Source organism: Limanda limanda, chromosome 4 (genome assembly GCF_963576545.1).
Source record: "Limanda limanda chromosome 4, fLimLim1.1, whole genome shotgun sequence".
Lineage (NCBI taxonomy): Eukaryota > Metazoa > Chordata > Actinopteri > Pleuronectiformes > Pleuronectidae > Limanda > Limanda limanda.
In genome coordinates, this window is record NC_083639.1 from 19863428 (window position 1) to 19889876 (window position 26449).

Sequence of the window (26449 nt, forward strand, 5' to 3'; positions counted from 1 at the left end):
TTTCTCTACAATTTTAAGGTCTCAACCTTAACATGTTGTGTGCCTTCAAGTAATGTATATTATGATTTGGAGCAATACAAATACAATTTTGTTAGGTCGAATTGAATATATCCATCACAAATGTTGGTCATAAAAATGTTTTTCTCTTCGTGATTAATTGACTAGCTGCTTTTGTAAACAGTTGACAACTACTGAAATGCAATAGTCCTGAATGCCCTTGTTGTAGCCATATGCAACCTCTACTTCAATTTCAACTTTATTTGTCCCTGAAGGGCAATTGGTTTTGCTCCAAGACGATGACAATAAAGAACAAGACACAACATTGGCACATAGTGACAGATTCGGGAGAAATCCAGGTTGTTCTTAATATTGTTGGATAATAAATACAGTCAAAACTAAAAGAGTAAATACTATAAAAGATATAAAAATATCATAAAAATCCTGAGTAATCAAAATCTGAGTTTAAAGTGCCTCTCATCAGACTCCCAGTTTTATTTCTCCTGTGAGACCCGCCTGATGTTTTTTCCCCAAGTTCGATGCTGCTACATGCATATCTCCCATGCTACTGCCTCTCAGAAAGGCTTGTAGCATGTTGATACAATCTGCCACGTGCTGTAGAGCGATAAGGTTGCAGGTAAAGATCCCAGTCAAATCTGTGCTGCTCCTGTCCTCCTTCTCTTCCTACTCCTCCTCCTCCTCCTCTTATCACCAGCCAGCCCCACACTGCTGGCCTGCTGTGTGTCCAATTAATATGTGCGTTTCAGCTGATGAATATATGCCATCAATACTGTGCTGACCCCACAACAAAGCTGTTCTGCCTCAGCTAAGATAATTGTTATCTTCTGAAGCGTGCAAATAGACTTTTGGAATAGATTCTGAAACCTTCATTCAAAACCAAATCAACAGGGGGAGGGAACAAATTGGCTTGAGAGATGAGACCTCATCTCTCAGGCAGGAAGTCGTCCCAGTGATTCTTATCGTCACTTTTCCTTCAATTAACAACCAAGTAATTGATTGATAAGGAAATGAGAGATCTGAGCCCATGATGAGCTGTTTCAGTTTTGCCACTCTCCTCAGACAGACTATCATGGAGGACGGAACCCTGCGCATCACCAACATCTCCAAATCTGATGACGGCAGGTACACGTGCGTGGCCAGAAACCAGTTTGGAACCTCCAGCAGCACAGGAACACTGATGGTGAAAGGTATTTGTCTTTTTGTTTTTTTTCTCTCCTGGTTTCCACTACTGTACCTTCCAAGCCGAGGGTGTAAACTTTTGTTAAGGGGGAAAAAAATACCAGCTCAAGCATGAAATTGATAATGAAATATATAGCCGTTTTATGTTCCCGGCGGTTTGACAGACGTATAAGTCATCTATGGTTTTGTCAGCCGTGAGTTATTGTTCATGTAGCAGAGTGGGGCAAAGCACCGTCATCTATACGGCTGCGAGTGAAGAGTATTTTCTCAACATTTAATTTAAAAGGAGCTGGAGAAGCAATTTCGGATTTGGGTTTTTAAAAATAATTATGATTATAGTGAGCGATTCTTTTTCTCTCTTTCTAGTTGACACCATGATTGCAGTGTGTTTAATTTTTCTTTAAAGGGTTATGGGGGGCATTTGCTTCCTAAGTGAAGTATTTTAGGTCATTTAATTAATCTGATGGAGCAGAATCTGGACTATTCTGGATGAATTAAGCTTTATTACCTTCTTTATTTGGCAGGATAAAGTAACAAAATATTCTCCTTTATTTCCTGCCTTTCCTTTTCTGGTTTAGAACCCACCAAAATCGTTGTTCCACCTTTGAGCTTGGACGCCACTGTGGGACAGAGCCTCGTGTTGCCCTGCGAGGTGTCGAGCGATTCATCCCTGATCCCCGTCTTCAAGTGGTTTTTCAACGGCAAAGCCATTGATTTCATCAGACAGGAGCACTTTGAAATGATTGGAGGGGTATGTATAATGTGGGTGAACACATTATTTGATATTGGGCCAAGGATTTGACCGACATCATTTTCTAAAAGCCAGACCTGATATTGAAGCACCAGAGCTGTTTTGTTCTGCCAGTTGATTTCTGTGATAGTGTATAAAACAGGGCTGAGATGAGACATGATTTCAGTGTGCAGTCAATTCCCCTGAGTGTTTCTAAACCTTCTATTTCTTCATCAAAACCTGGATTAGAAATATGGAATGGGGAGATAACAGGCGTTTTAAGGAAAAAGACCCACTGCATCTGAATGATGTTGACTGTATGTCTTTTGTGAAGTCTGGCAGTAACACAGAAATAGTCCTAATCTTTAAGGAATGGTTGGACATTTTGGTCAATATATATATATATATATATATATATATATATATATAATATATATATATATATATATATATATATATATATAGTTGTTGCCAAAAATATGATGATTTCATGTATGGGGCCAGACAACCACATTTACTCTGAAAGCATGGAGGAAACAGATAATCTGACAATCTAAACTTAAAAACATCTTAGCCTCTGGTAGGTAAACAATTAGTCCACTAAGGTTTCACTTTAGTCACTAAAAGTAAAAAAACAAATAATACAGTGGACACCGGATATAGCGATCACGGATATAGCGATCAACTGTTAAATGGATCAAAAAGCTTGGGGCAGAATCGCTCCTATACAGCAGCCGTATAAATATTATGGTTATAGTGATCAGTAGGTCCACTTACCTTGTGTCTGGACTGTACTGGGCCTGTCAGTAATTAACGGCTCCTCTCTGTGTCTCTTTCACTGCCAAACGAATCGAGCCAGACCAAATGCATTCATGGTCTTAGTTTCCAAATTCTGTTGTTTTTACCCAGTCTTAAGTGTCTGATCACACTGTTTGTGCGTGTGAGTGCGTGTGTTGGAGAGGAAGAGAGCTAGCGGGACGGGCTGATGAAAGCACGGGCAGCTATGAAGAAAGATTTGACTAATTTAAGTAATTATGTGTTGATCAGTGTAGATATTATGGCGTCATTTTGGGGGGAATGTGTGTAAGCACACACAGTTGTGGTGCTCTGTGGATTGAGGTGCAGCCATTGTCCTCTTTCCAAGAACTGACAAGCATGAGCTCTTCATAGAAACCACTCACACTAATGTCTGTCTGTTAAATAAATAGTCTACAGGCAGCGGCCAGTTAGCTTGGTAAAATGGCAATATATATGAATTTAGAGCTTTCTGTTTGGATAAAAGAAGATGTCACTCTTTCTTAATTCAGGGGCTACGAAGATGTGGCCACTCAAGACGGTGTAGTGTGTGGAGGCCGATGAGACGTTCTGGTCTATTGTAGATTTCTTATTTCTATCAGCAGCTTGTCCTGCCCTGACGGTTGATCGAGCAGCTCTCAAGTCTCATTGAGATTAAGAATCTCTTATCAAGGGAGACCTTGCAAAAATAGGCAGCAGCACTGGTGAAAACACAGCACAGGCAAAAAACACGTAGGCTAGTTACGACCCAAAAAATAAACACAACTTAAAAACAAGATCAAAAGAACCAAATAAGATTCCAGACACACAACCGAGTAAGTTAAAAACAGCAACATTTTATACAAGCTGCCTCCAGTTATTTTATTCTGCTTTTAAAGGCATTTAGTGAGATTAGCTTTAAATGGCCCATATTGTGTAAACTAATAATCCCCCTAATACTATCTGTATTAGGGGTTAGTAGGGACCCTCAAAGTATGAAAACAGTCACTCCGCTGACTTTTTCACTCAGTCCATTTGAATAGAAATACTTTATGTAATTTAAACTTCATGATGGATGGGATGCAAGGAAGAGAATGTGTCTGTGCATGTTCCTCCTAAGAGCGTTACTGTGAGAGACCAGCTGTTACACTTTACTTCTTCTGAAGTGCTGTGTCACTGTGCCCAGTACGAAGTAAAGTCTACGAAACTCCACTGTAACTCGCCTTTAAGCCCATTTGTCACCATCGTGCCCGTCTAATTCAGAGATACCAGCAGATGTTACTGAGTGTTGTGTCTTAAGGGAGAGCCTGTAACCTGGATGACATTTCTGCCGCCCAGAGGTGATCTCACTGAAGGAGAAAATCAATCAACTTCTCCTGGAAAAAACAAGGAGACTGTATTTCTGTGATTACAAGATTTATGCTCCCTGGCTGAGAGCGCCCGGCCCACAGCAGTCACTGTACAGCTCTGACATGTCCACACTGTGCATAAGCACCACAGCTGTTTTACTTGCCATTGATTTTTACACAAACCACTGAATTCTGAATCCCTAGAATTCCACTGATGATGCTGTTCATCGGAGCAGTAACAATAAAGTGTGAAAACAGCAAACACTGATCCCAAGAAAAAAGAAATGTGTGCAGCCTTCATAACAATGTAAACGTGAATTCATGTGTGTAACCACAATGCTGTGTCATTTTGTTGATTCACTTGTGGTGAATCCAAGCTTCTTTTGTGAGGATTTACACAATATGACTGACACACAGGCCTTTAATGTGCGCTCAGGATTTTCCATATTTCCATATACTTTGCCCCTTTTGGTGTTTTTCTGTCTTCCTGAGTCTCTCTGATACGTATGTGTCTGTGTCATCAGGGATTTTCAGGTGACCTGATGGTGAGGAACATTCAGCTGAAGCACTCTGGGAAGTATGTGTGCATGGTACACACAGAAGTCGACACGGTTTCAGCAGCAGCAGACCTAATTGTCAGAGGTACGCCTGTTCCTCCTCACTTACACCGCTTGTCATTTTGCAGCAGTCTCTCCGGAGGTTCTCTGTCTCTTGTTTTGTGGGGTAGTATGTGCGTGTTTCTTTAGATTTCAACACACCAGCGAAATCCCACTGCTGTCAGGGAAGAGATGTATCACCTCAATGTCAGGTTTCAGATATGAACCGCTTTAAGAGACTGTCAGATTGACAGCCATGAACTTTTTGAAATTAAAGAGTTGTTCTCTCTTAAACCCGTGGGCTCAGTGATCACGGCACTTTCTCAGGTAAATAACCTCCAACGCTTCAGGGCAGTAATAAATATCAGAACCCAGCTTGAAAATACTTCACAGAAACAACCATAACAACACCATATATATTGTGCATTGCATCTCTGATGTTAAACTTGAACTGTCTTTAATTTATCAAACAGATATTATATATTTGTGTATACATGTATATGGACATGTGTTTCCCCCTTTAAAGGGATAATTCAGCAAAGCAGGAAAATTCCCTCATTATCTTCTCACTACTATGTCGATGGAGGGATGGGTGTCAGGGGTAAACAGCAGTGCAGCCAAATCCAATACAATTGAAGTAACTGGTGATCACTTCTTCAAAGTTAAAAAAGCATCAGAGAAAACCTCATTTCACCGACCCCTCCATTGGCAAGTGATTTTCATTTTTGGGTGAACTATCCCTTTTAGGGGTTAAACTGTCAGTATACATTGCTTGTTTTACTTAAGAGGAAGAGTTGTCGCTTTGCCCTCTGATGTGGGTGACTATCTAATGTTACTGTAAAACAGATGCAATTCCCATACTGAAAAAAGTGCTTCCATCAATGTTTTGTATTCACATTCCTCAATTTCAATTATGTTGGCTGGAAGTTAAAGAATATGAATAAGACAATATCACAACTTTATCTTAAAGTGCCCCCCCCCATTAACATTGGGATTCTTTTTAAATTAAGTCTGAAATTAAATCTGCACTCTGCTTTTCTTTTCTTTCTTGCTTTTCTTAGGAAATATGTCTTAAATTTGAGATTTATTTACAGGGAGACATGAGTATAGTTACCAAACATGAATTTGTTTTTCATTGGTGTTGTGGATTTTGCTGTCTCATTAGTCAGTCAGTGTATTTATAACATCTCGATTCCATCTCTGAGCTGCCACAGTGTATTCCTGTTGTTCACCGATGGTTCAGTTGTTTGCTGTTGTTTTGTTGTGTATTTGTTTTACTGCTCTCTCCATTTTGCATTTGTTTGGTTTTCTGTCAGCCTTCTCTCCCTGGTTCTGACCTTTGCCAGTCTCCACCAACCATAAGCCTTGTTTGTTTTTATCATCGCTCTGAACTCTTCATCTCTGCCTGAGAGTCTGGGTCATTTTGGGTCCTTGCCCAGGGTCTCTTTTGCAGGATGAACAAATCAGTTTTAGAACACCTCCCTATAGAGTACAATCCGAAGCCTGTTGCACGTATACACAATCAAATTTGAATTAAAAATTGATCGGTACAGATTGAATAATATTATTCCTTTTAATTAATGGTTTTCAGAATTTTCTACTAAAAATGGACAACTCATTTCGTAGGATGTTTTTTCTATTATAGAACTACAACCGATTGTAGCTAACACCGTGTCTTCTTCCTTTGTTTTTTCTGGGCATTAAGGGATTTGAGAACTTTACATCTAAAACTTGCATTAGTTATAGAGGCCCAGTGCTCCAAAATAACTGCTGAGTATAAATCAGAGGTCTGTAATCAGTACATAGAAAAATTGTGAAGAAGCCTCCTGGAGTCAAATGAATGGATCTTTCCTTATGTTTCTCTGATTTTATTAATTTTTTTCATTGAGTTTTTATTGTATAATTTTTATTTTAGTGTTTCAATATATTGAGAACATACATTTTTATCAGTACACCGGTTCTGTCATATTTTGTGCATTCATATCATCTCTCTTGTATTGTGTAGTTTGCTGGGTTACACCTTATGTAATATATATAAAAAAAATTTGTTAATACAGAAATGCAATAGAAGTGTAGGCTGACCTCAAGCTGGGCATTAGCAGTGTTGTACTGGCAGAGCCTGGCAGCAAGAGACTGCAGCCAAAGTCAGATGCTGCAGCTTTGACACGCAGATTGTACTGTATGTTTTTTTGTCTGACTAATCTGAGACAGAGCATTGTTGATACCCAGTGATCTTCTTCCAAGCAGCAGGTCGCCCCGCTGAGGCTTCACTGCTACTTTTGCAGAGATTTGCGGAGCTTAGCAGGAAATCTCATGACGGTTAGCCAAGTCCCGGCTTGTTTGTTTGATCTCATGTTGCTGCTTAAACTAATTTCAATTAGATCACTGTTGAAAATCCAGCCTTGTTTTCCCCAAATCCCTTGTCATTAAAATTGTCTCATTATAAATACTGATTTCTCTCATATCAGTTTGCTGGTTGAGGCACACACATGTTTACATTTCTAAATGTCCTTCTCATTTGACAATTTAACCGTTATAATTCTGTGGATTGATAACACTGGCCCACCCTATCTCCACTAGCCCTGCATTTGGGGTTAATCCCTGCGTTATGAATCACTTAACACCTCTGTTGGGTTCTCCGTCTGACGTTACTCACCTGCCAGGATTTCATTTGTTTTGGCTGTGGCTGTCCATTGAGGCTGATGTAGGAACCTCTCCCTGTTTCTGGGTATTGCAGGACCCCCGGGTGCCCCGGAGGGCCTGGTGGTGACGGACATCACCGACAACACTGTGCAACTTTCCTGGGGCTCTGGACCTGACAACCACAGCCCTGTGACCATGTACATGGTGCAGGCCCGGACCTCTTTCTCTATAGGCTGGCAGACTGTGAGAACAGGTAACAGCTGCAACACCATCCCACTCTTTTTATTAAACTAGTCAGTACTGCGGACAGACTGTGTCATCTGTGAGGCTATGATCGTTCATAATGTTCTTGTGAATGATAGAGAGTTTGAACAAGCTGTTTAGACAGCTGCATTCGTTTTAGTGCACAGTTAACAGTTAACAATGTAGTTGTGGGTTGTAATATCATGTGTTGATCTCTTTGCTACTTAATTATCCCATAAGAAAACAGACATTAGTTGTACTCTTCAATATTTTCCCCAACCCTAATTTAAATTGTCTAGTACTATGCCGTGTATAGTAGATGCTTAATATTCCATTGGTAGATTTACTCTCTCCAGAGGAGAGAAGTCATATTGTAGCTCTCGAAATAGTCCAGTGATTATGCAACATGTTTAAAGAGCTATTTATTATCCTGTGCATAGTTGTTTGGGAATGTAGAAAATAATTCTAACAAAAACTGAAAAGAGATAAAGCAACAGGCCTGAAAACCAATACAGATGAAGAACAGTATATACTGTATCTGTTGCAGCCTCTTGATTACATTAGCATATACAGTAGAAAATACAAGTAATGTTAGCATGCATGAAAAAGCTGCTGTTTGTTTGCTGCACAAGTTAAAAGCACAGTAGCTCCTTTAGTCCGGATTCTGTATAAATGACTTCCACATGCATGAAAAACTACATTTAGATACAGTATATGCAAGAGGTCTTGGTGCAAAAACTAGTATTGGGATGTTACAAAGCTAATTTAATGTGTTACTGTGCTTAAGTTCATTGATACTTTACTTCAGTAGACTTCTTTTTAGGTACATTTCCCATTACCTCCATTACGTATATCAGCAATTGCATTACATGATCACACTACAGCAGCTGCATCACCGGTAAAACATCTGATCAGGATTCAGAAGGGGCCACTGAGACTCGGCCATTGATTATTATAACAAAGTGTTTTCAGTAGCATCATCTGCAGCAGTCTTTATCAATATGTAAGAGTCTGTATTATTCCTGTATTAAACAATATATACAGTAGGTACAGTTAAGGACATAGTTGGCTATTGTATTTGGTTTATTAGTTCCTACACTAAAATTCTAAACACACATCAAATTGATCATTGTAACATTAATAGAGCCTGAAACAAAGACTCTTGCAGGAAGTTGTTGAGCTAAGTTACATTTTTTCTGAATAATTCAATTTTTTTATTGCATTTAGGTGTAAAATTTTATCATCAGAACATGAGGAGTTGCGGACATGGTGTGCCCTTGAATGTATTGTCATTCAAATAGTTTAATAAGATTTACAAATGTCAGCAACTCATTTTGAGTGAAACGCTTTCTAAATGTGTTGGAGACTAAATGTGAAATGTGCCTCAGTGTTTAAAAAAAGTGTAATAAAAAAACAAAACACATCTCAATTCTAAATTCTTTAATCCTAGTTCCTGATTCTGTGCCTGGACAGATGATGCATGCCACAGTGACGGATCTGAACCCCTGGGTGGATTATGAATTCAGGGTGGTGGCAATCAACAGTGTTGGTGTAGGAGAACCCAGCACGCCATCAAAACAGATCCGAACCAAAGCCGCAGGTATCCTCTCAATTTGTTGTTTCTCTTCATAACAAATTAATCAGTCCCACTTGGAAAATGTAATTTAACTGTTTGATGAGTTTCACTTTCCCTCAGTGTTCCGTGTTGTTCCCTTTCATGCCAGTACTTTGATTACTGAGACTCATGCTAAATAGGTGGAAATTGAATGACACTTTTAAACATTTAAGTATCAGCACTGTGTGTGCGTGTGTGCTTGTGTGTGTGTGTGTGTGTTACTTAACGCCACGATTAATTAATGGTTACATCCATTGATAATGTGAAACATTCCCCACAAATGCCATGAGACATCAACATGAAAAGTGTCTATTTTGAGCTGGTTAGCTGAGTAATTCCATCCTGCAGGTTGACTAAAAAGGGAACAAATGTCCAATTGTGCCTCACACACAGTGCCGACATACGCCGCTGGTCTAATAACTTCACCGTACATGAGTGGTAATGCCTCTGTCAACATAAAGACCTATTTCCTCTGCTGTGTGATTAACCCGTTTGTGTAAATAAGAAGCTTGTGATGAGTGGCTCTGATCACCTTGTTCAAAGCCGTGTATTAACAGAATCCTCTGCACCTGCCTTACACACACCAGTCCAAACCTGAGGGGTGATTACGTTTCCTTTGTGCCTCTTTAGTTCCCAAGGTTGCACCAGTTAATGTGAGCGGTGGCGGAGGAGCCCGAGGAGAACTTGTCATCATTTGGGAGGTAAGAGGATCATGGGTATTTTTTGAGTGGGCAATGATTGTGGGAGAGCATTCTCTGAATCTTTGGACAAGAATGGACTTCTGGCAGAGTTAGTGTGGCTGAGGTTGTCTGGCTCCAGCGCTGTGGCTTTTAATTAAAGGCGTAGCTTTTCTGATTTACTGCCTGCAGTTTTCCCTTGTTGTCTAAATCAAAACCAAGATTTGCAAGCAGGAGCAAATGTTGCATGTTTACATCTAGAATTACGTAAAGACTTTAAATCTTTTGGGTGTGATTCAAAGGGAGCAAGATTTTACCTCTGTACGTTTTATCCCTCATTTAATTTCTGCGCACACTTGTTTATGTTAAAGATGTAACTTTTCTGTTTTTATCTCAGCCAGTTCCAGAGGAACAGCAGAGCGGAGAGGACTTTGGCTATGTGGTGGCTTTCCGCCCACTCGGCAGCAGCACCTGGATCCAGACGGTGCTGGCATCGCCCGATGCATCCCGATATATTTGCAGAAACGACAGCATCGCACCCCTGACCCTGTTTGAAGTGAAGGTGGGCGTGTACAACAGCCTGGGGGAGGGCCAGTTCAGCCGTGTTGTTCGAGTTTTTTCTGCGGAGGAGGGTGAGTTTATTCACCTGCATGCGCCGCAAAGCTGATTGTGTTAATTCCTGAAAATGAATGATTTCACTCTTAATTGCAAACATGTATAATTCATGATCTATCCTCTTAAGAGCCCTCGGAGGCACCGGCAAAAGTGCGCGGCCGCGCTTTGTCAGCCACCGAGATCGAGGTGTACTGGGAACCAGTTCCCTCGAGGGCCAGCAGGGAGAAGATCATTGCTTATGAGGTATGTAAAAAAAACAAGGTGGAATAATAGCGTTACATGGAGCTTCAAAACAAGTAAAAAAGAAATCCCAGAATGACTGACATTACAGTCCGCTGGCGTTGAGCTGAGTCTGACTGCCAATAATGACAAAGTTGAAATATTCTGACATTAAACTAGTCTATGTGTTGGAGTGGCAGGTCTTTCAGGGGCTAATCCCAGGGATGAAGAGGTCTGTTGGCAGCTCCTCTAGACTCTGAAAAGAGCTCAATACCCAAGGCTGTCTGACAGCTGCTATTAAAAAAATATAAAATAAATAAATAAATAAAAGTGTGAACATCATACATCACTATCCCCTACAACAAAAACACTCCTGGGATTGGGCTGTGGAAAAGCCTAGATAGAAAAAGACTGTCTCTCCTAGACCCCAGATATATGGCCGGGTCTCCCCAGGTGGCCTGAAGCTTTGAGGTCAATGCCAGTGTTTGGTCCACACATGGTTATAAAACAGAGGATTGTAGAACAGAGACTGAGACAGAGCAAGGGAGCTGTGCTGAGAGTATTCATTGTAAACACACTGAAAATAAATGTGCTAATATGCTTGAATATAAAACAAAGAAGGTTAGTAACAATATGAATGTATTTTGGAAACTTTTTTATGCAAAATTTTGATGCTTCTCTTCTTTAAACCAATACCCATGTTTATCACGTGTTTTAATGTAGGAAGCTTCTACTAACTGGCCAGAAATTAATCATTAGCCCTCTTCAGAAAAAAAACCCATAGACAAATTGGGTTATGACTTTTTCTGGAGTTTGCCTTTCACACATGAACAATGCAGCAGGAGATTTTCCGCTCAGATACGTTAACAACAACACATACATCTCAGACGGAGGTGAGGTGTGGAGCAGCATTTGGGAGGCAGAACCTAAAGTATTATGTCCACTGCGGAGATCACATGTTTGTGTTTACAGCACATCGAGAACAGGGTCTGCTCTCATCACAACAAACTCTCCTGACATCTTGGTTGCTGTCCTCATACCTGTCTGGCACAGCTATTTCACAGCTTCCTGCAGACTTTCTCCATCCAGCCCCCTGGCATATAGTCTGCAGAAAGTACAGAGGCTCTCACTCGGACATTTGCGTTCACACCAACAGGCCATCAGCAGAATGTCTCTCTTTCTATTTGGCTACAACTCTTCAGGGAAAGCTCATTTTGAAGAGATAGTTCAATGAAAAATGCAAATTCCCTCATTATCGACTCACCACTATGCCGACGGAGGGGTCTGTGAAGTGTTAAAAATATGTGTTGTAGTTTGCGTTGCTGCCAATTAAAATACAATTGAAGTAATTGATGACCACTTCTTCATAGTTAAATACAAAAATTAAAAACAACTGAGAAAAATAGAATGCCTCCACACTGCTCCTGTGGTGTCATCCAAGTGTCCCTAAGCCCCGACATTCAAATTTGAATGTGAACTTGAAAAACTTGTATTTAAGAAATATGGTAATTTTCATGTGGTGTATTTTCCGACATATCATGTTTTATTCCCACCTGTAAGGAAGTTAACAGGGGATGTGGTTAAACAGTGAGCTGAATTGTGAAAGAATGACATAAAATGCATGTGTTTTATGGAGACAGCCCTGTTTGTTTTGCTCTGTGTGATATCAGTAACCTCACTGTGCTGTGTAATGATGAATCCATAGCGCTGTCCATGGTGCTGAACTAGCAGATGGATTTGTTGTGCACTGTCTTCTCTCTATTTTACATTCATTGTACAAATACCCCAAACATATCCCAGTATGACATAAATACTCTTCTCCATCACCTCAATTATCATGATATTAACATAGTCTAAAGCCTCTTATTTTGAGAGAACAATGAAGCATAATGTTTAGGTTCTACTGATTTCATGATAGTGTGGCCTGTGACCTTGTAGAAGGTTCACGACATAACTCAAAATATTTGACATTTCCATGGTCACAGCAAGTATGCACCGAGGGAAGAGAAACACTTGAACCTCACGGCACTAGCACAAGTACTTACAACATGCAAACGCATCATAAATAATAATAATAACTTAACAAATTATAATTCTTTCACCATGCTTAAATGGTGTAATTGTTGTACTTGCTCTATAATGTATTAATTTGTCAGAGCGGAGGCAAATAAATATTCAAACTGTCCCTGGTGCTGGTGATGAAGTAGTGTTAATCCTTATTACTCAACTGAAATATAATTTACGAAGCTACACAATCATAACAGAGGTAAGCTTATTCATCCTCTTCCCCTTCTTTTTTTATAAAATAATTATTTTACACGAAAAGAAGTGATCATATTCATATTTTGTCCAAATCGTTTTCCTCTCTCTTTCTACAAACATGCAGATTATCATCCATCTATCATGATCAGGGTCATGATGGCAGCAGACACACATCCTTCCTCTCACCCACATCCTCCAGCTCCTCCTGGGAGACCCAGAGGTGTTTCCAGGTTAAATTAGATAATTAACCTCCCCAGCTTGCCCTGGCTCTGCCTCTGTGTCATCTCCTAGTTGGGTGTGTCTGGAAATCCTCCACATAGAGGCATCCAGACGTCCTCAAGATTAGGGTGAACAGAATCAAGGAAGGTTTGATCGTTTTTGAAATGTAAAGCTATTGTAGAGCTGCATGTTTTCATTCCTTCTTTACAACTCTTTAAATTAGAAGTGAGCTGTCACTCATTTATGTGACCTGCTATGGTTTATCATTGGATTTAATTTTTTTTTTTTTTTTTACAAAAGGGTTTTGACTTTTGACTCAGTCACTCCAGATGTGTGGCAGTGGGTGGGAAAGTCATATTTTTCAATGTTGCCTCTAGGTTTCTTTGAAGCAGCTGCTGGCTGCAAGTTCCTGGAAGGGAATGCACCCCCCGTTATGCCCTGATCTTTGGGCTTGTTGAACCGGTGCCATCTGGCTCTGACGAAGAAAGCAGCAGGATAAGACTCCCACAACATGTCCTGAACTTCATCATTGGCACTGCAGTAGCTCCTGTGGTGGGCCTGTAATAGGAGGCGGGATAAGGCTTCTTCACCAAGTTGGAGTTCCTTTTTTGTTGAAACTGTTTAGATTGGTTGGATTGAGAGGTAATTCTTGACCTTGGAAAGAGCAGTTGACAAAATAATCCCACCAGGGGGTCCATTTCTTTGAGACCCAGACCATATTACTAAATCTGCTCAGCAGTGATGAAATTACGGATGTTTAAATAAGTCTTAAATATATTTTCCTCTTACCACTCTGTAAGATGTAAGCCTGAAGCACTGACTAGGAATATCTGGTAGGGTTATTAACAGGAGGTTCTGTGTCTCCATAAATAACCATATTGCTCCTCTCAAGTATGTTGTCCCTCAGGTATTAGTTTTGGGACCAATATTATTTTCACTGTCTATCCTGTACTTCCTTTTGAACCTTTTATCCAAAGAAATTACATTTTCTTTCATTGTTTAAACAATTAAAGGTAGAAGTACCTGCTCATTAGATAAGATTAACCTGACATGCTATGTTTACTCCATGGCAGTTAAGCAATGTTAAAAACTGAATGTCGCGAAAAGGTCTGTTCCTGAGGCCTGGTCAAAAAGTTGAGGTGATTGCTCTTTTACTGGCAACATTTATAACAAAGAGGTGGGTAAAATGTGAAGGAGAGGATTTCATAGTATTGACCAGATTAGTGTCCACCATGATTGTTGGCCAAAAAAGACATACAATGTGTGAAAAGTAATAATGTTATAATCAATTATCAACTAAAAATGTGATCCATTCCACATAGGAGATCAGAATTCTAATCCTGACTTTTTAGGGGGCAAGGGGGAGCTTTGTCCAGGACTGAAAGTTAGTGCGCAGTAAAATATTTTTGCCCATATTTGTAATAGACAGCTACAAATAGATGGTTTAGGATGCAAGACTCGATATCACAATGACAAGCTAAAATATTCAAATTAAAAGACAAATGAAATAAAACCGTTATGAAGAGAAATAAAAAGCCTCGGAAGTGGCTATTGCCAAGAGGGAAAATTTGGCTCACTGCAGTTAGATGAGAGGGGACATTAAGTGGGGGTACACCAGTGAGCTGATGAAGCAGCATAATGGAGCTACATATGTGCAGATTCTGAAAACGGATCTGGAGCGGCCAATTGACTAATGGTCACTCAGAATTTGATAGGCCTTTTCTGCTAATATGCTGCTGTAACTACGCAGTCGGTGTAGACATACTCATACTCTTTTTCTGTCTATCGGGAGTCCTTTTCTTGTAGATGATTGTAAACTGTAATGGCAGTAGGACATGCCTCAACTAAAAACTCCCTGGGCTGCATTGTTAGAAAGAGAACATCTAGTTAGAAGAAGGCAGCAGTGGCTCTAATGTCCAATCGTTGCACGTGTAGAAAGAGATAAAGGGCGATAGAAACACATAGAAAACAACTTTTGACAACTGATAGAAGTGAGGTGGTGCATTGGATATGACTTTAGAAAAACAGCGTACCTGCTCTTTATGAGTCTTAAAATCGTACTGCTGTAGAATTCGTAGCGACCGGTAGAGGTTCAAAAATAACCTCATCCTTTAGTTACTTTTACAAGATCTTCCCATTGCAAGTCCTGCCCTTCAGGCAAAGACAGAGGGAGACATTGAAACTGAAGAAGTTTTACTATTAATAATGTACTGTCCATATACTCTGCCTGGAGGACAGCACTGTGCCAAAATTCATTTTATCAGAGGCTTGTAGTGATAGGAATCAGGAATCAGACCCTGTTTAGGACCTGTTGTCAAATATTTTCTGATGTGTATTGCAGGGATTTAACTTTATGAAGCATACTAGCTGGCATGTGTGCTCTCTGAGAATGTTTACACAATGCACTTGAGTCAAGATATGCTTTAGGATGCTTTTGTGGGGCTGTGGCTCAGGAGGTGGAATGGGTCATCACTAATCAGAGGGTCGCTGTCGATCCCAGGGTCCATCACTTCGCCTGCCAAAGTGTCCTTTGGCAAAATACTGAAACCCTAATTGCCCCTTACAGTTGTTCCGGCAGTGTGTGAATGACAAGTGATAGAGAAAGTGTTGCACATAGATGCACTGTATGAATGTTGTTGTGAATGGCAGTGCTCAGTGGTCATCAAGACTAGAAAAGTGCTTTATAGACAGAGAACATAACATCAAATATTGTGACTTTGTTCAGGTACATTTACAATTTAATCGCATAATATTTTCACTTTTCCCCGTAAAATCTGGACTTTACTCTCGTAATATTACCAGAGTAAAATATATCTATCATTATTACAATTTTATCCTCTAAGTGTCCAATTTTGTCCCCCTAATGTAGCCATAATACTCTGTCGTAATGATGCACTCTCTTTGGTAAAATATGTTTTTGTTGTTCAGCAACGCTATCGCTATTTACCATCAATATAGTGCTTTTTACATTAGAACTTATCAGCAGAGGATTAAATGCAGAATCACATTGATAAGTAAAAGCAATACTGAAATCTGCACTGATGTGTTTTCCATGGCCGACCACAGAGAGGAGGCAGCCAGCTGTGGCACAAAGGGCTCTTCACGCAAGTTGGCCAACAAATACCATTGAGGCATTACTATCAATGCCTCATATTTCAAGTGTAGCGTCCTCCAATATGTCCACTTCATACGATAGAAGATAACAACTACTCATTCAGCTCAAAGTTTTGGAGCTAATATACAACAACATCCAGCTTTGTCTGCAGCTCTAAAGTGTCATTAAGGCACATTTTATCAAACTGCACGACCGCAACAACAGCACTCCTTTCTTCTTTAGGGACTTGTCTCTCCTCACTGGCATTTGTGTCATGAGACTGGAACCGCTGCTCGAAAGCCGAAAGAGAAGTAATATGACTGACTGAGAGGTTCATGAGTCATCACCACATCCTTCAATCCATCTCCCACTTCACCAAATCTTTCACTTCACACGCATGAATGAAAATAGCCGGCGCACTTGGACAGGCCCTCACCACAGAGTGATAGTACAAAGAGGTAAATACAGCTGCAGTTTTTAACAGAAGGAAAAAGTCCCTCTCTGCAGTTTTAACTGAAAACCTTTGAGACAGACTGCAGCACCACACCATCAGATCTAAAAGTCTTCACCATGGTTGATGTTGAGATCCTGTTAAAGACATTTTGACACGTTACATTAGCACTTTAAATAATTAAATTGATAATTATATATTATATGATTATAAAAATGAGCCACATCCACTGCAACATCCGTCAACACCTTGATGTTCTGACTCACTTGTATTCAGTTGTAATAATCGTATTATTGTTTTGTGCGTGTACCATTCTGGCACACAGTTGTCCTCGAAGCATCAGTACTTTGGCAGGTGTTTTTGTGTGTCTATGGACAGGTTGTGTTACATTAAGAAAATGTCACAACCACACAAAATTCAGTCACGAAACTTTACAGGTGTGCAGTTGTGATAAAAATGTAGATTGGTTTCAGTGCATGTGGTCTGACCCATGTGTTAATGACCACTGAGTACACATGGGTCGGAATATTACGGGCATCCCATCCCATCAGCCTCTATATGAGGACTTACGCTCGGGCCACGCTGGATGTGTGAGCGGCGTGTGCGTCGCAGAACATCTTGCATTTCATTTTGTCGTCCATGTTATCAGGTCAAAGCAGCCACGTGTGAGCCCCACTGCTCCTGTGTGCTTCACAGCAAAATAGAAGGTGAATCTTTTACGACAGTTTCAAAGTCTATCTGTGCAACATGGTTGCAAATTTCAAAGTAAAAGCGCCCCAGCATTTCTGTCGACAAGGTTTTTGTTGTTCACATAGACACGAGGAGTGAACAACAAGGAGCGAGGAGCGACGCAGCAGTCACACACTGCAGATGCACCTCCTGTTGATTGGGCATAACAGTCATTGATTGGAGCAGACACATGTCTTTGGCTGAGTTTCCATTTTGATCTTCACCACCTACCTGTACATGATTGTTTGTACATTTGTTACTGAATCTTTGCACGGCAGGTTAAATCAAATTTGGGCCCAGACAGAAACTCCTCACAGTATTCAGAACTACTTTTGGGAAGCCGAATAGACCAGAGCCATTATTTATGTCATTAGAAGAACCTGTGCTTTTCCTACTGTGAAAAAGATCTGATCACAACACTCAGCAGCTTTTTAATGTGCCGACACAGCCAGACATCAGCCATTTATACAACACTACACCACTACCTGGCCCCAGGATCTCTGTACCTCACTTTATCGCTGTAATTTGATTTTATGCAACTTTATTGAGGAATGTGCACCATGTTAGAGCAAAATAAGATAAAATAATGAAGTTAAGAACTGACAACACAGAGGAGCCTGTGGAGAGCTATGAACCTGGGACAGTGTGATACTGTATCTGACACAGATTTGATTAGACACACAGTAGTGGTTCAGATGTTAGTGAAGTAGTCCTCCATGAATACAAAGGTACCCCGAGGAGCTTTTTGGAAACAAACAAAAGAGATGTCTACAATTCAGTGTGTGATCATTAAAACACATTGTGTGTATCTCTGAGGTCAGATGTATTTTATTCCTAATTCATGCTGAATATATATTTTAAAAAATCTCTGTGGTATGTGTGTGTGTGTTAATGTACTGTATACACAGCTCTAGAAAAAACAACACAACTGCAAGATTATCAACTTCTCTTTCTTTAATGAAATTAACTTTTCCCCTAAATTTAAGAGACACTAGAATGAGATGGCTACCATACATGTAAGTAAGCAGATTTAAGACAAATCTGAAGCAGTCCCTTAATTTCTATTAAACTAATGATGCATGTATGTCTTTTAGTTTATACGTATAATTCCATATTAATGTATATATGTAATGTAATTATGATTAAATATGAGTTAATCAGTAGCATCACTACCTCCCACACAGACCACAATGAGCAGGTAGAAGTACCAGAGGTGTAATATGGTTTGTTCCCACTGAAGAACGTGTTTGAAACATCTTGACTTTCTGTGCTCAGCCACTTGGACTCTTGATTGTTTCCTTGCAGAAGGAAACTGACTTGCACCTGCAGTGTTGATGCTTTGAACATCTTTAGGACTTTAGACTGCATAAGCACGGTGTACATAATAAGCTGGCTGAGTCAGCGCCCCTGAGGCATCAATAAACAGGGCTTTGACCTGAGATTGCAGACAATGCACATAAATGTCTGACACTGATTGAAGCCTGAATCATCCATCCGCATAATACACAGTGGCGGAGTCCCCTGCTCTATTTCTGATTCAGGAAGGTGCACATTTATGTCATCCCTTGTTTACTGTTGGCTCTATATCTTTGAGCCACATGTCATTAAATGTATTTATAGACATTGCTTCAAGTTCAGAGAGAGGCTGATATGCCTCCAACATTATCACTGTGGAAGTGATCATTTCAGAATACTTCAAAGTACTTTAAAAACACTTTGCTCAATAAGTTCAGAGAGAGACTGATATGCCTGTTTTCCGGACTTCTCTGAATACCTACATACTGAATATCAAACATTTTTACTGTATAGATTTGGAGATTTTTCAAAGTAAAGTCCAACATATTTACTGTTTAGATTAAGAGTTTTTCAAAGTAAAGTCCAACATATTTACTGTTTAGATTAAGATATTTTTCAAAGTGAAGTCCAACATTTTCACTGTGGAAGAGATAATTTCATTGCTTGTTCATATAATGTGCTTCATAAATGCAGAGCAGATACAAATTCTGAACAAAATAGTTTTTTTTGTTACACTACTGTCAGGACATGGGCATTTCAGATGTCATAATAGAGGACTTACATACATTTCAGACATATCAGGTACAGCGTAGTTTTTGTACATCTCACACACAAACTGCTGAAACCACACACTCGCCTGAGACTGTCTCCATAAGACTTAAAGATGCAGCACGACAGCTTAAATCTCCTCAGATTCCTCTCTTCATCCCTCTTTGTGTTTAGATTAGAAGTGGTGCGATACAGAAAAAAAACTGTATACCCCTTCTGCTGAGGTATTTCTGTTTTTTTTTCTCCAAGTGCCGCTGGAACTGCCATAATTAAACTGCTAGTAGGCTGAAAAAAAATCATAGATGCATCTGTTATCAGCAACTCCAGGCCCTGTCGCTTAACTCTGCCTTCTCCAAAGCAAGATCCCTGCAAACCTGTGCGCTGCCAATTGAATAAGTACCCAGGCTACTCTCACACCATCTGTTTGACATTTTCCTGTCTGCTTCTTCTGTCTCGTCTTCCCGGGTCATAAACGATTTCGCCATGAATACAGATCCCAACAAGCTCCTTAACCGTGCACTCCTCACGCCCCAGTTCTGCTCCAGCTATTGCTGATCGTCAGATACAGTTTTTAAGAAATGTGGGTTGGACTGCCTCAGGACCTACAGTAGCTGAGCTGATAACTCTTTTAAGTTATGTCCTACTGAAGCACTGTTTAATATATTAAAGAGATGAACCTACATGACCTCAAAATGTTTTTAAATCTTAATGAAGTCGGGGAGAAATGCCCCAGAATCGCTTCATTTAAAAATATCTGCTTGTCCATAAGCGAGTGCTTTTATTTCATGTGCTGCTGCCACATTGTGCACGTCAGCTGGCTGTGCTGTCCAGGATGCTTGTTTTTTTAAGCACATTATGACACCCTCAGTGGGAAATTGGCAAATAAATAAGGGTTTTACTTGACTCAGTTGTCACCACTTTACACATTTGAAAGCTTTTTAAGAAGGGGGAGGGTCAAAGGGAGGCAGTATGGCTGGAGCTCTGTGGTAATCTGTGTTTCTTTGGTCTAGGTTCTGTTCTGGGAGGACGGATCTGGGCAGAGCGACGCTGACAGAGTGAAGGTTATCAACACCACAGCACAGCTCTCTGGCTTGAAGGGCAGCACGGTCTATCTGATCTCAGTCAGAGCCCAGAACAGCGCTGGACTCGGACCCAGCAGCCCCGCGTTTAACGTCACCACAAAGAAACCACGTGAGTCCACACAGATTCAAAACTACTGCATTTTAGCACGTGTCAACTATCCTCAAAGAGTAGCCAGTTGGTCCTCGGAGATTTTCCAACCCTTAATGTATTTTAGAGAGGTTCCTCTGTGAACAGCTCTGCACAAAATAAATCAGGCTGTAGGATTGCTAAAGATATTTTATCTAGTATAAATAGTAAAATATTAGAATGTCAATATCTGTTAATATTGTGGTTGGCTGCCACAAATAAGTCCATGTAGCTCTTTTCAAACATGAACTCTGGAGGATTACTGACGAATGGGGTCTGCCTCCAGAGTGTTCAGGTGAGGGGGGGGGCATGCATAGGCAGAATGTAACGCGTTAATGCCGCTGCGAAGATCACATGTTTTTTATTACAGCACATTGACACTGGTGTCTGCTCTCATCAGCAAAAGGTCCATCTCCATCTTTGTTGATGTCTTCTACGTGTGTGGCTTCTCTTTGTCCCCCTGACACAGCTTAGAAATGGCATTATCACTGTGAATCCTGTGGAAAATGTCATGCTATTTTTAAGTTTTTACCAGAGGGCTGGCAGGAGAAACTCCACAAAGTCTGGAGCCTCTCACCTGGACATTTGCGTTCTCACATACAGCCCCTCAGGGGGATGTCAGGAGGTTGTCTGGAGTTTAGTGCTTGTCTGAAAGCAGCTCATGTCAATCACTGTAAGAAGATATGGAAGTATATCCCAGAAAAACACAAATGTCCAAAGGTGGAGTGACATTCACCATTGAAGTGAAGCCAGCAGCATATGACACTCGGGTCGTAATAACTGAGGGTGTCAAGGAACACGACAAGCAACATTTGAACCGAGCTTCTAACCGACCGCTCCACTAATTTTAACTCTTCAAGCGACAGGTCATAACTTCCACTGACATTTTAATGGCTGCCATTGAATACACACACACACACACACACACCTGCGTGCTTACACCTGAGTGAAGAACAATGCACACACTTTCCTTTTGTCTCTGTGTTTCAGCTCAAAGTCAAATAAATTGTCAATTTTCTCATTCGCCTCATTCCCCATATAACTGATTTCACTGCACCGACTCTTCAGCTGCTCCCACTGCTTATTAATCAGATGACAGGCTTTCCCTTCTGACACTACCACAACTCCACGGTCGACGGGGGTTCAATAGAAATATCACCTGATATTAGAAATTTCACTTCAGCTGACTTTCCCCTTGTTTTATCTGTTTAAATGCTTTTTAACACTGACACCTCGACTCCTTTAAGTGCTTCAACTAAGTGCACAACCTTAATGAAAAATGTGACTACTAGAGTTTATTTTACCTTGAATGAATCAACCCCTTCTCTTTTTTTTTACATTGATCTGTGCAAGGAAGATTCAATTCTGAGAGATAAATAAGACAAGTTTACATGGTCAGCAATATTCAGACTATTGACCTTATTCTGGATAGTATCAAATTATAATGAAGTTCACATGATTCACGTCAAAATGATGTCCACTGCGTCATGCGTCCGACATTACGCTTGAAGCCAGGTCATATAGTCAAGCAGTTGGTCACTGCTGTATATAGACTACTGCTACAATTGGATGTTAAGATGAGATTGAGACGTATACATGTCTACATAATGACACCAAGCTCAGAATAGTCCACATGTCTCAATGTGATCATTCAGAGTATGAGTTTATTTGGATTATGATCGTCAGAAAATGCTGTTAACATGGAAATTGCTTATTCCCACTATTGTATTAATCACATTAATAAGGGAATAATGATATTTCCTAATTAATCACATTAATAAGGGAATAATGATATTTCCTAATATTTGTTTGCTATTGTTATGGCTGCACTGCTGTAGACTGAAAAATGCAGCTCTCCACAGTTTTCCACCTTATATTCCCACACCTCCCGTACATCACAGCTGCTTTTGCAGTTTCCTCTTATACGTGCATGTTTTCACACAATGGCTGAGTCTACACAACAGGATCACATTTCTCTTCATTAGGGAATCATTGTGGAATCCGCTCTAGGTGTTTTGTGTTCAAATCTCCAAACCTTCTCCTTCTTTGGTACAGTTTTGTGATAATATTGTATGAAATGAAGCAGAACACTCAACAGTCCGTTTCCATTCGTTATCCTCCTCTGCAAAACAATTGGATTCAAAAGTTTATCTGAAGATAAAAAGTGAGCACAGCCATTTGATATAAACAAATCAAGTTATCTTAAAAATCCTTTTGTTACTTTCTCTGGTCTGTGGCCCAACAGTCTGGAGAAACAGATAGAGAGAGTGTGATACTACAAACTAAATAACTGGTTGTAGTAGATGCAACATTTTGGAATATATTTATGTACAAAACATGCTGACTGTGGATTTTGTCATAGTAGTAGTAGAAGTAGTATAAGGCCGCAGTTGTAGTAGTCGTGTGGTCGCCAGTGTAATTACACAACTGAGTCCACTCCCTCAAAACAAAACTCTCATACTCCTATCTCTTTTATTTCATTAGTTTTTTTAACTCGTTCAATTTATTCACTCATTCAATCTCTTTGTCTTGCTCACACTGCCTCCATTACGATGTCATGACTATATTTATGACTGCCTTTCTAATGTTTCATATTGCAAATGTTGTTTTGTTGTTTTGCATATAAAAAAAGGGCCGGAGCAGCTGCGGCACCTAAATGAGAACCCCTCTCGACCAGAAGCATTTCATTGAATCACGTTGCAGTAAAGACTGTCACGCTGCCGCAGGGTGAACTTTTCATTTCATCCTTATTAGCCGAGTTTTCACTCACAGAATGAAATTTTAATCAAAGAGCGTGAGTTTTCCGCTTTTTGTTGACCTCTGTTTTTCACCAAGTTTTTCCTCGAGGTTGAAGTGTGTGTTGAATGAAAAGCATTCTGCTGCAACACCACATGATTAAATCCAGGCTGAATGCAAAGTTACCTTAGAGACTATGACACTGGTTCATTCATTCGTTTGTGCTACTTTCTTTTTTCTGGAACGCGTGTGTCTACACCTCTGGCAGCTCCCAGTCAGCCCCCGGGGAATATCGAGTGGAGTCTGACCAACTCGAAGATCTTTCTAAACTGGGAACATGTCAAGGCGATGGAAAATGAGTCTGAGGTGACAGGATACAAGGTGAGTTTGTCAGAGTAATAACAGAAACTCCACAACTGGGGAAACAAATAGAGCTCCAGCTGCTGTCATCCCAATAAATGGCTTTCTCATTGCAGTGGACAGATAGACCTCGACACTCCAGTGTTACATTATGGATTGGCCCTGTCTGGCCTTTCAAAATTAAAAGATCTGTTCCAGGTGATAAAATGAAAGGTGTCGTGCCTCAGAGGGAATTTAGCTCCTAGCAACCGCTACAGCAATGCTTCATGTTTGATCCTCTTTGCATATACGTATGTGTAATAAAAACACTGCTTTGATAATGCTTTGTATGTGTGTGTGTGGGTGTGTGTGTGTGTGTGTTTGTACAGATGTCTTTGTGAGGACAATTTTGAGCTCACAACCTACAGAGTGAGGACATTTTGGCTGTTCCTCACTTTCTGACCCACTTTTTCAGGGTTAAGACTTGGTTTTAGGGTTAGTGTTAGAATTAGGTTTAGGTTGGGGTAAGGATTAGGCATTAAGTTGTGATGGTTAAGGTTAGGGTAAGGGGCTAGGGAATGTATTATGTCAATGAGTGTCCCCACTAAGATAGATGTACAAATGTGTGTGTGTTCTCAGTAGATAGGAAGCTCTGCTCATTTAATGATATGATTTAATGATGGAAGTCTTTTGTTGAGCTCTTGCTGTAAGGGAGCGTGTGTTTGCATGTAGATAGTAATAGTGAAATATGAATTGAAAGATTTTTTAACCGTGTCCGGGTTTTTAAAAATGAATTATGAAGTGTAGCTCTCTTTCCTCTGAGTTTCTTTTGAACGACACAATAAAACATGTTTCTACATTTTGATGAATATAAAATAATAAAGCTAATAGAGTAAAACTAATAAAAGAAATGTCCGGATTAGTTGTTTAGAAATCTCTGTGTTCCTCCAGGCTGAGTCACCAGGCCAAACCTGAGCCGCACAAGACAGTTTGAAATCTCCAGAGAGATATAACAAAATTTTGACTGCACACATTTTCCCTGCCTTCAGGATTTGGTTTTTATTCACACAGGGAATAAGTATATTGAATGAAGTCGTACATTCCTCTGCTGAACAGTAATAAAGGTTTCATTTCTCACTGAGAAACGAGGTGTTCACCTTCAGATTCGTTTTGTCCGCCTCCAGGTTGTGTATCGTCAGAGCTGGCAGGGCAGGACCACTGTGCTGGAAACCAATAAGACCAGTGTGGAGCTGCAGATCCCTTCCGGCGAGGACTACCTCATTGAGATCAAAGCTCTGACCAAAGGGGGTGACGGCACCAGCAGCGGCCCCATCCGCATACCAAAGATGTCCAGTAAGTTCCCAGCAGCCGGCAGCATGCAAGATGATCAGAGCTGGGATTGAGCAGAGCAGCAGTGGGATGGGAGCACTGAGTGTGACTAATCCCCAGTGAGAGTGATGCTGTTTATCAGTAGTACCATTACTGTAGCTTGAACAAAACCTTCACAATTCACATATAATGAGACTGCACTGAGCAGGGTGAGGGTAGAAAAAGTTATTTTAATAGAAAGATGTGTCTCAGTCTGTCAGCGAGCAGGGTGTCTCATAAATGAGTTCAAGATTTTGGGAAACACGTTTAAAAGCTTTCTCCCTGAGAAAAATGGAATAAGAATGTAGTTTTTCCGGTTTAGCAGACAGACTTAAAGCAGTTAGGAAACAGACAGTTTAGTTGTATTCAGTGTTCAAACATTCATCCCTGTCAGCACATCTGAAGCTACAAAAAATTCACGAAATGTATTGTGCGTACAAAGAAATTGCGGCGATGTTATTTTAAGTAGGAGTTATATTCCCGAGCTAATTCTTGATTAACTCAACAACTAAATACAAAAAGTAATGTAGCAGTGAATAAGTGTATTTTCTAAATACTGGTCTCTTCCGTGTTTCTCGCTTAGGATACTCATTAGGTTATCATGAAGGTAGCGTCATGATAACCCTTTAGAAAGCCCTTTTTTCAACTTAATGCTCCTATATTTCCTGAATTTCTTGGCGATAAAGGAACAATTATTGTTTGTAGAAACTTCTTTGTCAAATTTGTTTGTTTAGTTTTTTTATATATCACTGAGTTTTTCATTTTCAATTATTTTGAAAATATAAATAAATTTAGAATACAGTTATATCAGCCATTAAAACAAAACAACATCAAATCTCTTTTTAATTCTATCCAGTTTATCCTCCTTGAAGGCTATTAAGATGTTTTCTTTATCACTAAAATGATAAACAAAGTGTTTATGACTGCTTATATTCATATTTGTCTTTTCTTCGCAGGTCTTAACTCAAAGGGATGTGTGTGCCCAGTTTCAATGAAGACCTGCTGTTCCATAATGTTTATATTTTCTATGTTTGTTTTGTAGCTTCTGATGCCTTCATATTCAGCTTTGGACATTAGAGTGACTACGGTCTTTGATTTTCTTCTTCTACATGTCAGGTTTGTGGAATGGAGAGTTTCTCAACCCAAACTGAATGATGGGAATCGTTCTGACAGGTTGTCAAATGCCCACTAATCCGTGGTTGGACTGTTACTCGTGGGCAACAGTATTTTCATCTGGCTATTTTCAGGACCACTGCCATCCTCCAGGATGCATTTGATAAACATGGAAAGTTGAATTTCTTATCTTTATTTGTGAAATGA

The 26449-nt window shown here is 40.1% G+C and overlaps 1 protein-coding gene across 1 annotated transcript in view; it reads left to right on the forward strand.

The window, feature by feature from the left end:
* Window positions 1-25164, forward strand: part of LOC133000246 (contactin-4) — a 44325-nt gene extending 19161 nt beyond the window's left edge. Inside the window, exons 11-21 of the mRNA XM_061070130.1 lie at window positions 1078-1205; window positions 1776-1948; window positions 4575-4692; window positions 7384-7542; window positions 8983-9132; window positions 9778-9848; window positions 10222-10456; window positions 10567-10682; window positions 20488-20668; window positions 23691-23803; window positions 24946-25164. Of these exons, the coding sequence (XP_060926113.1) occupies window positions 1078-1205; window positions 1776-1948; window positions 4575-4692; window positions 7384-7542; window positions 8983-9132; window positions 9778-9848; window positions 10222-10456; window positions 10567-10682; window positions 20488-20668; window positions 23691-23803; window positions 24946-25164 (1663 nt within the window). The remainder of the gene's footprint in view (window positions 1-1077; window positions 1206-1775; window positions 1949-4574; window positions 4693-7383; window positions 7543-8982; window positions 9133-9777; window positions 9849-10221; window positions 10457-10566; window positions 10683-20487; window positions 20669-23690; window positions 23804-24945) is intronic.
* Window positions 25165-26449: the final 1285 nt, after the last annotated feature.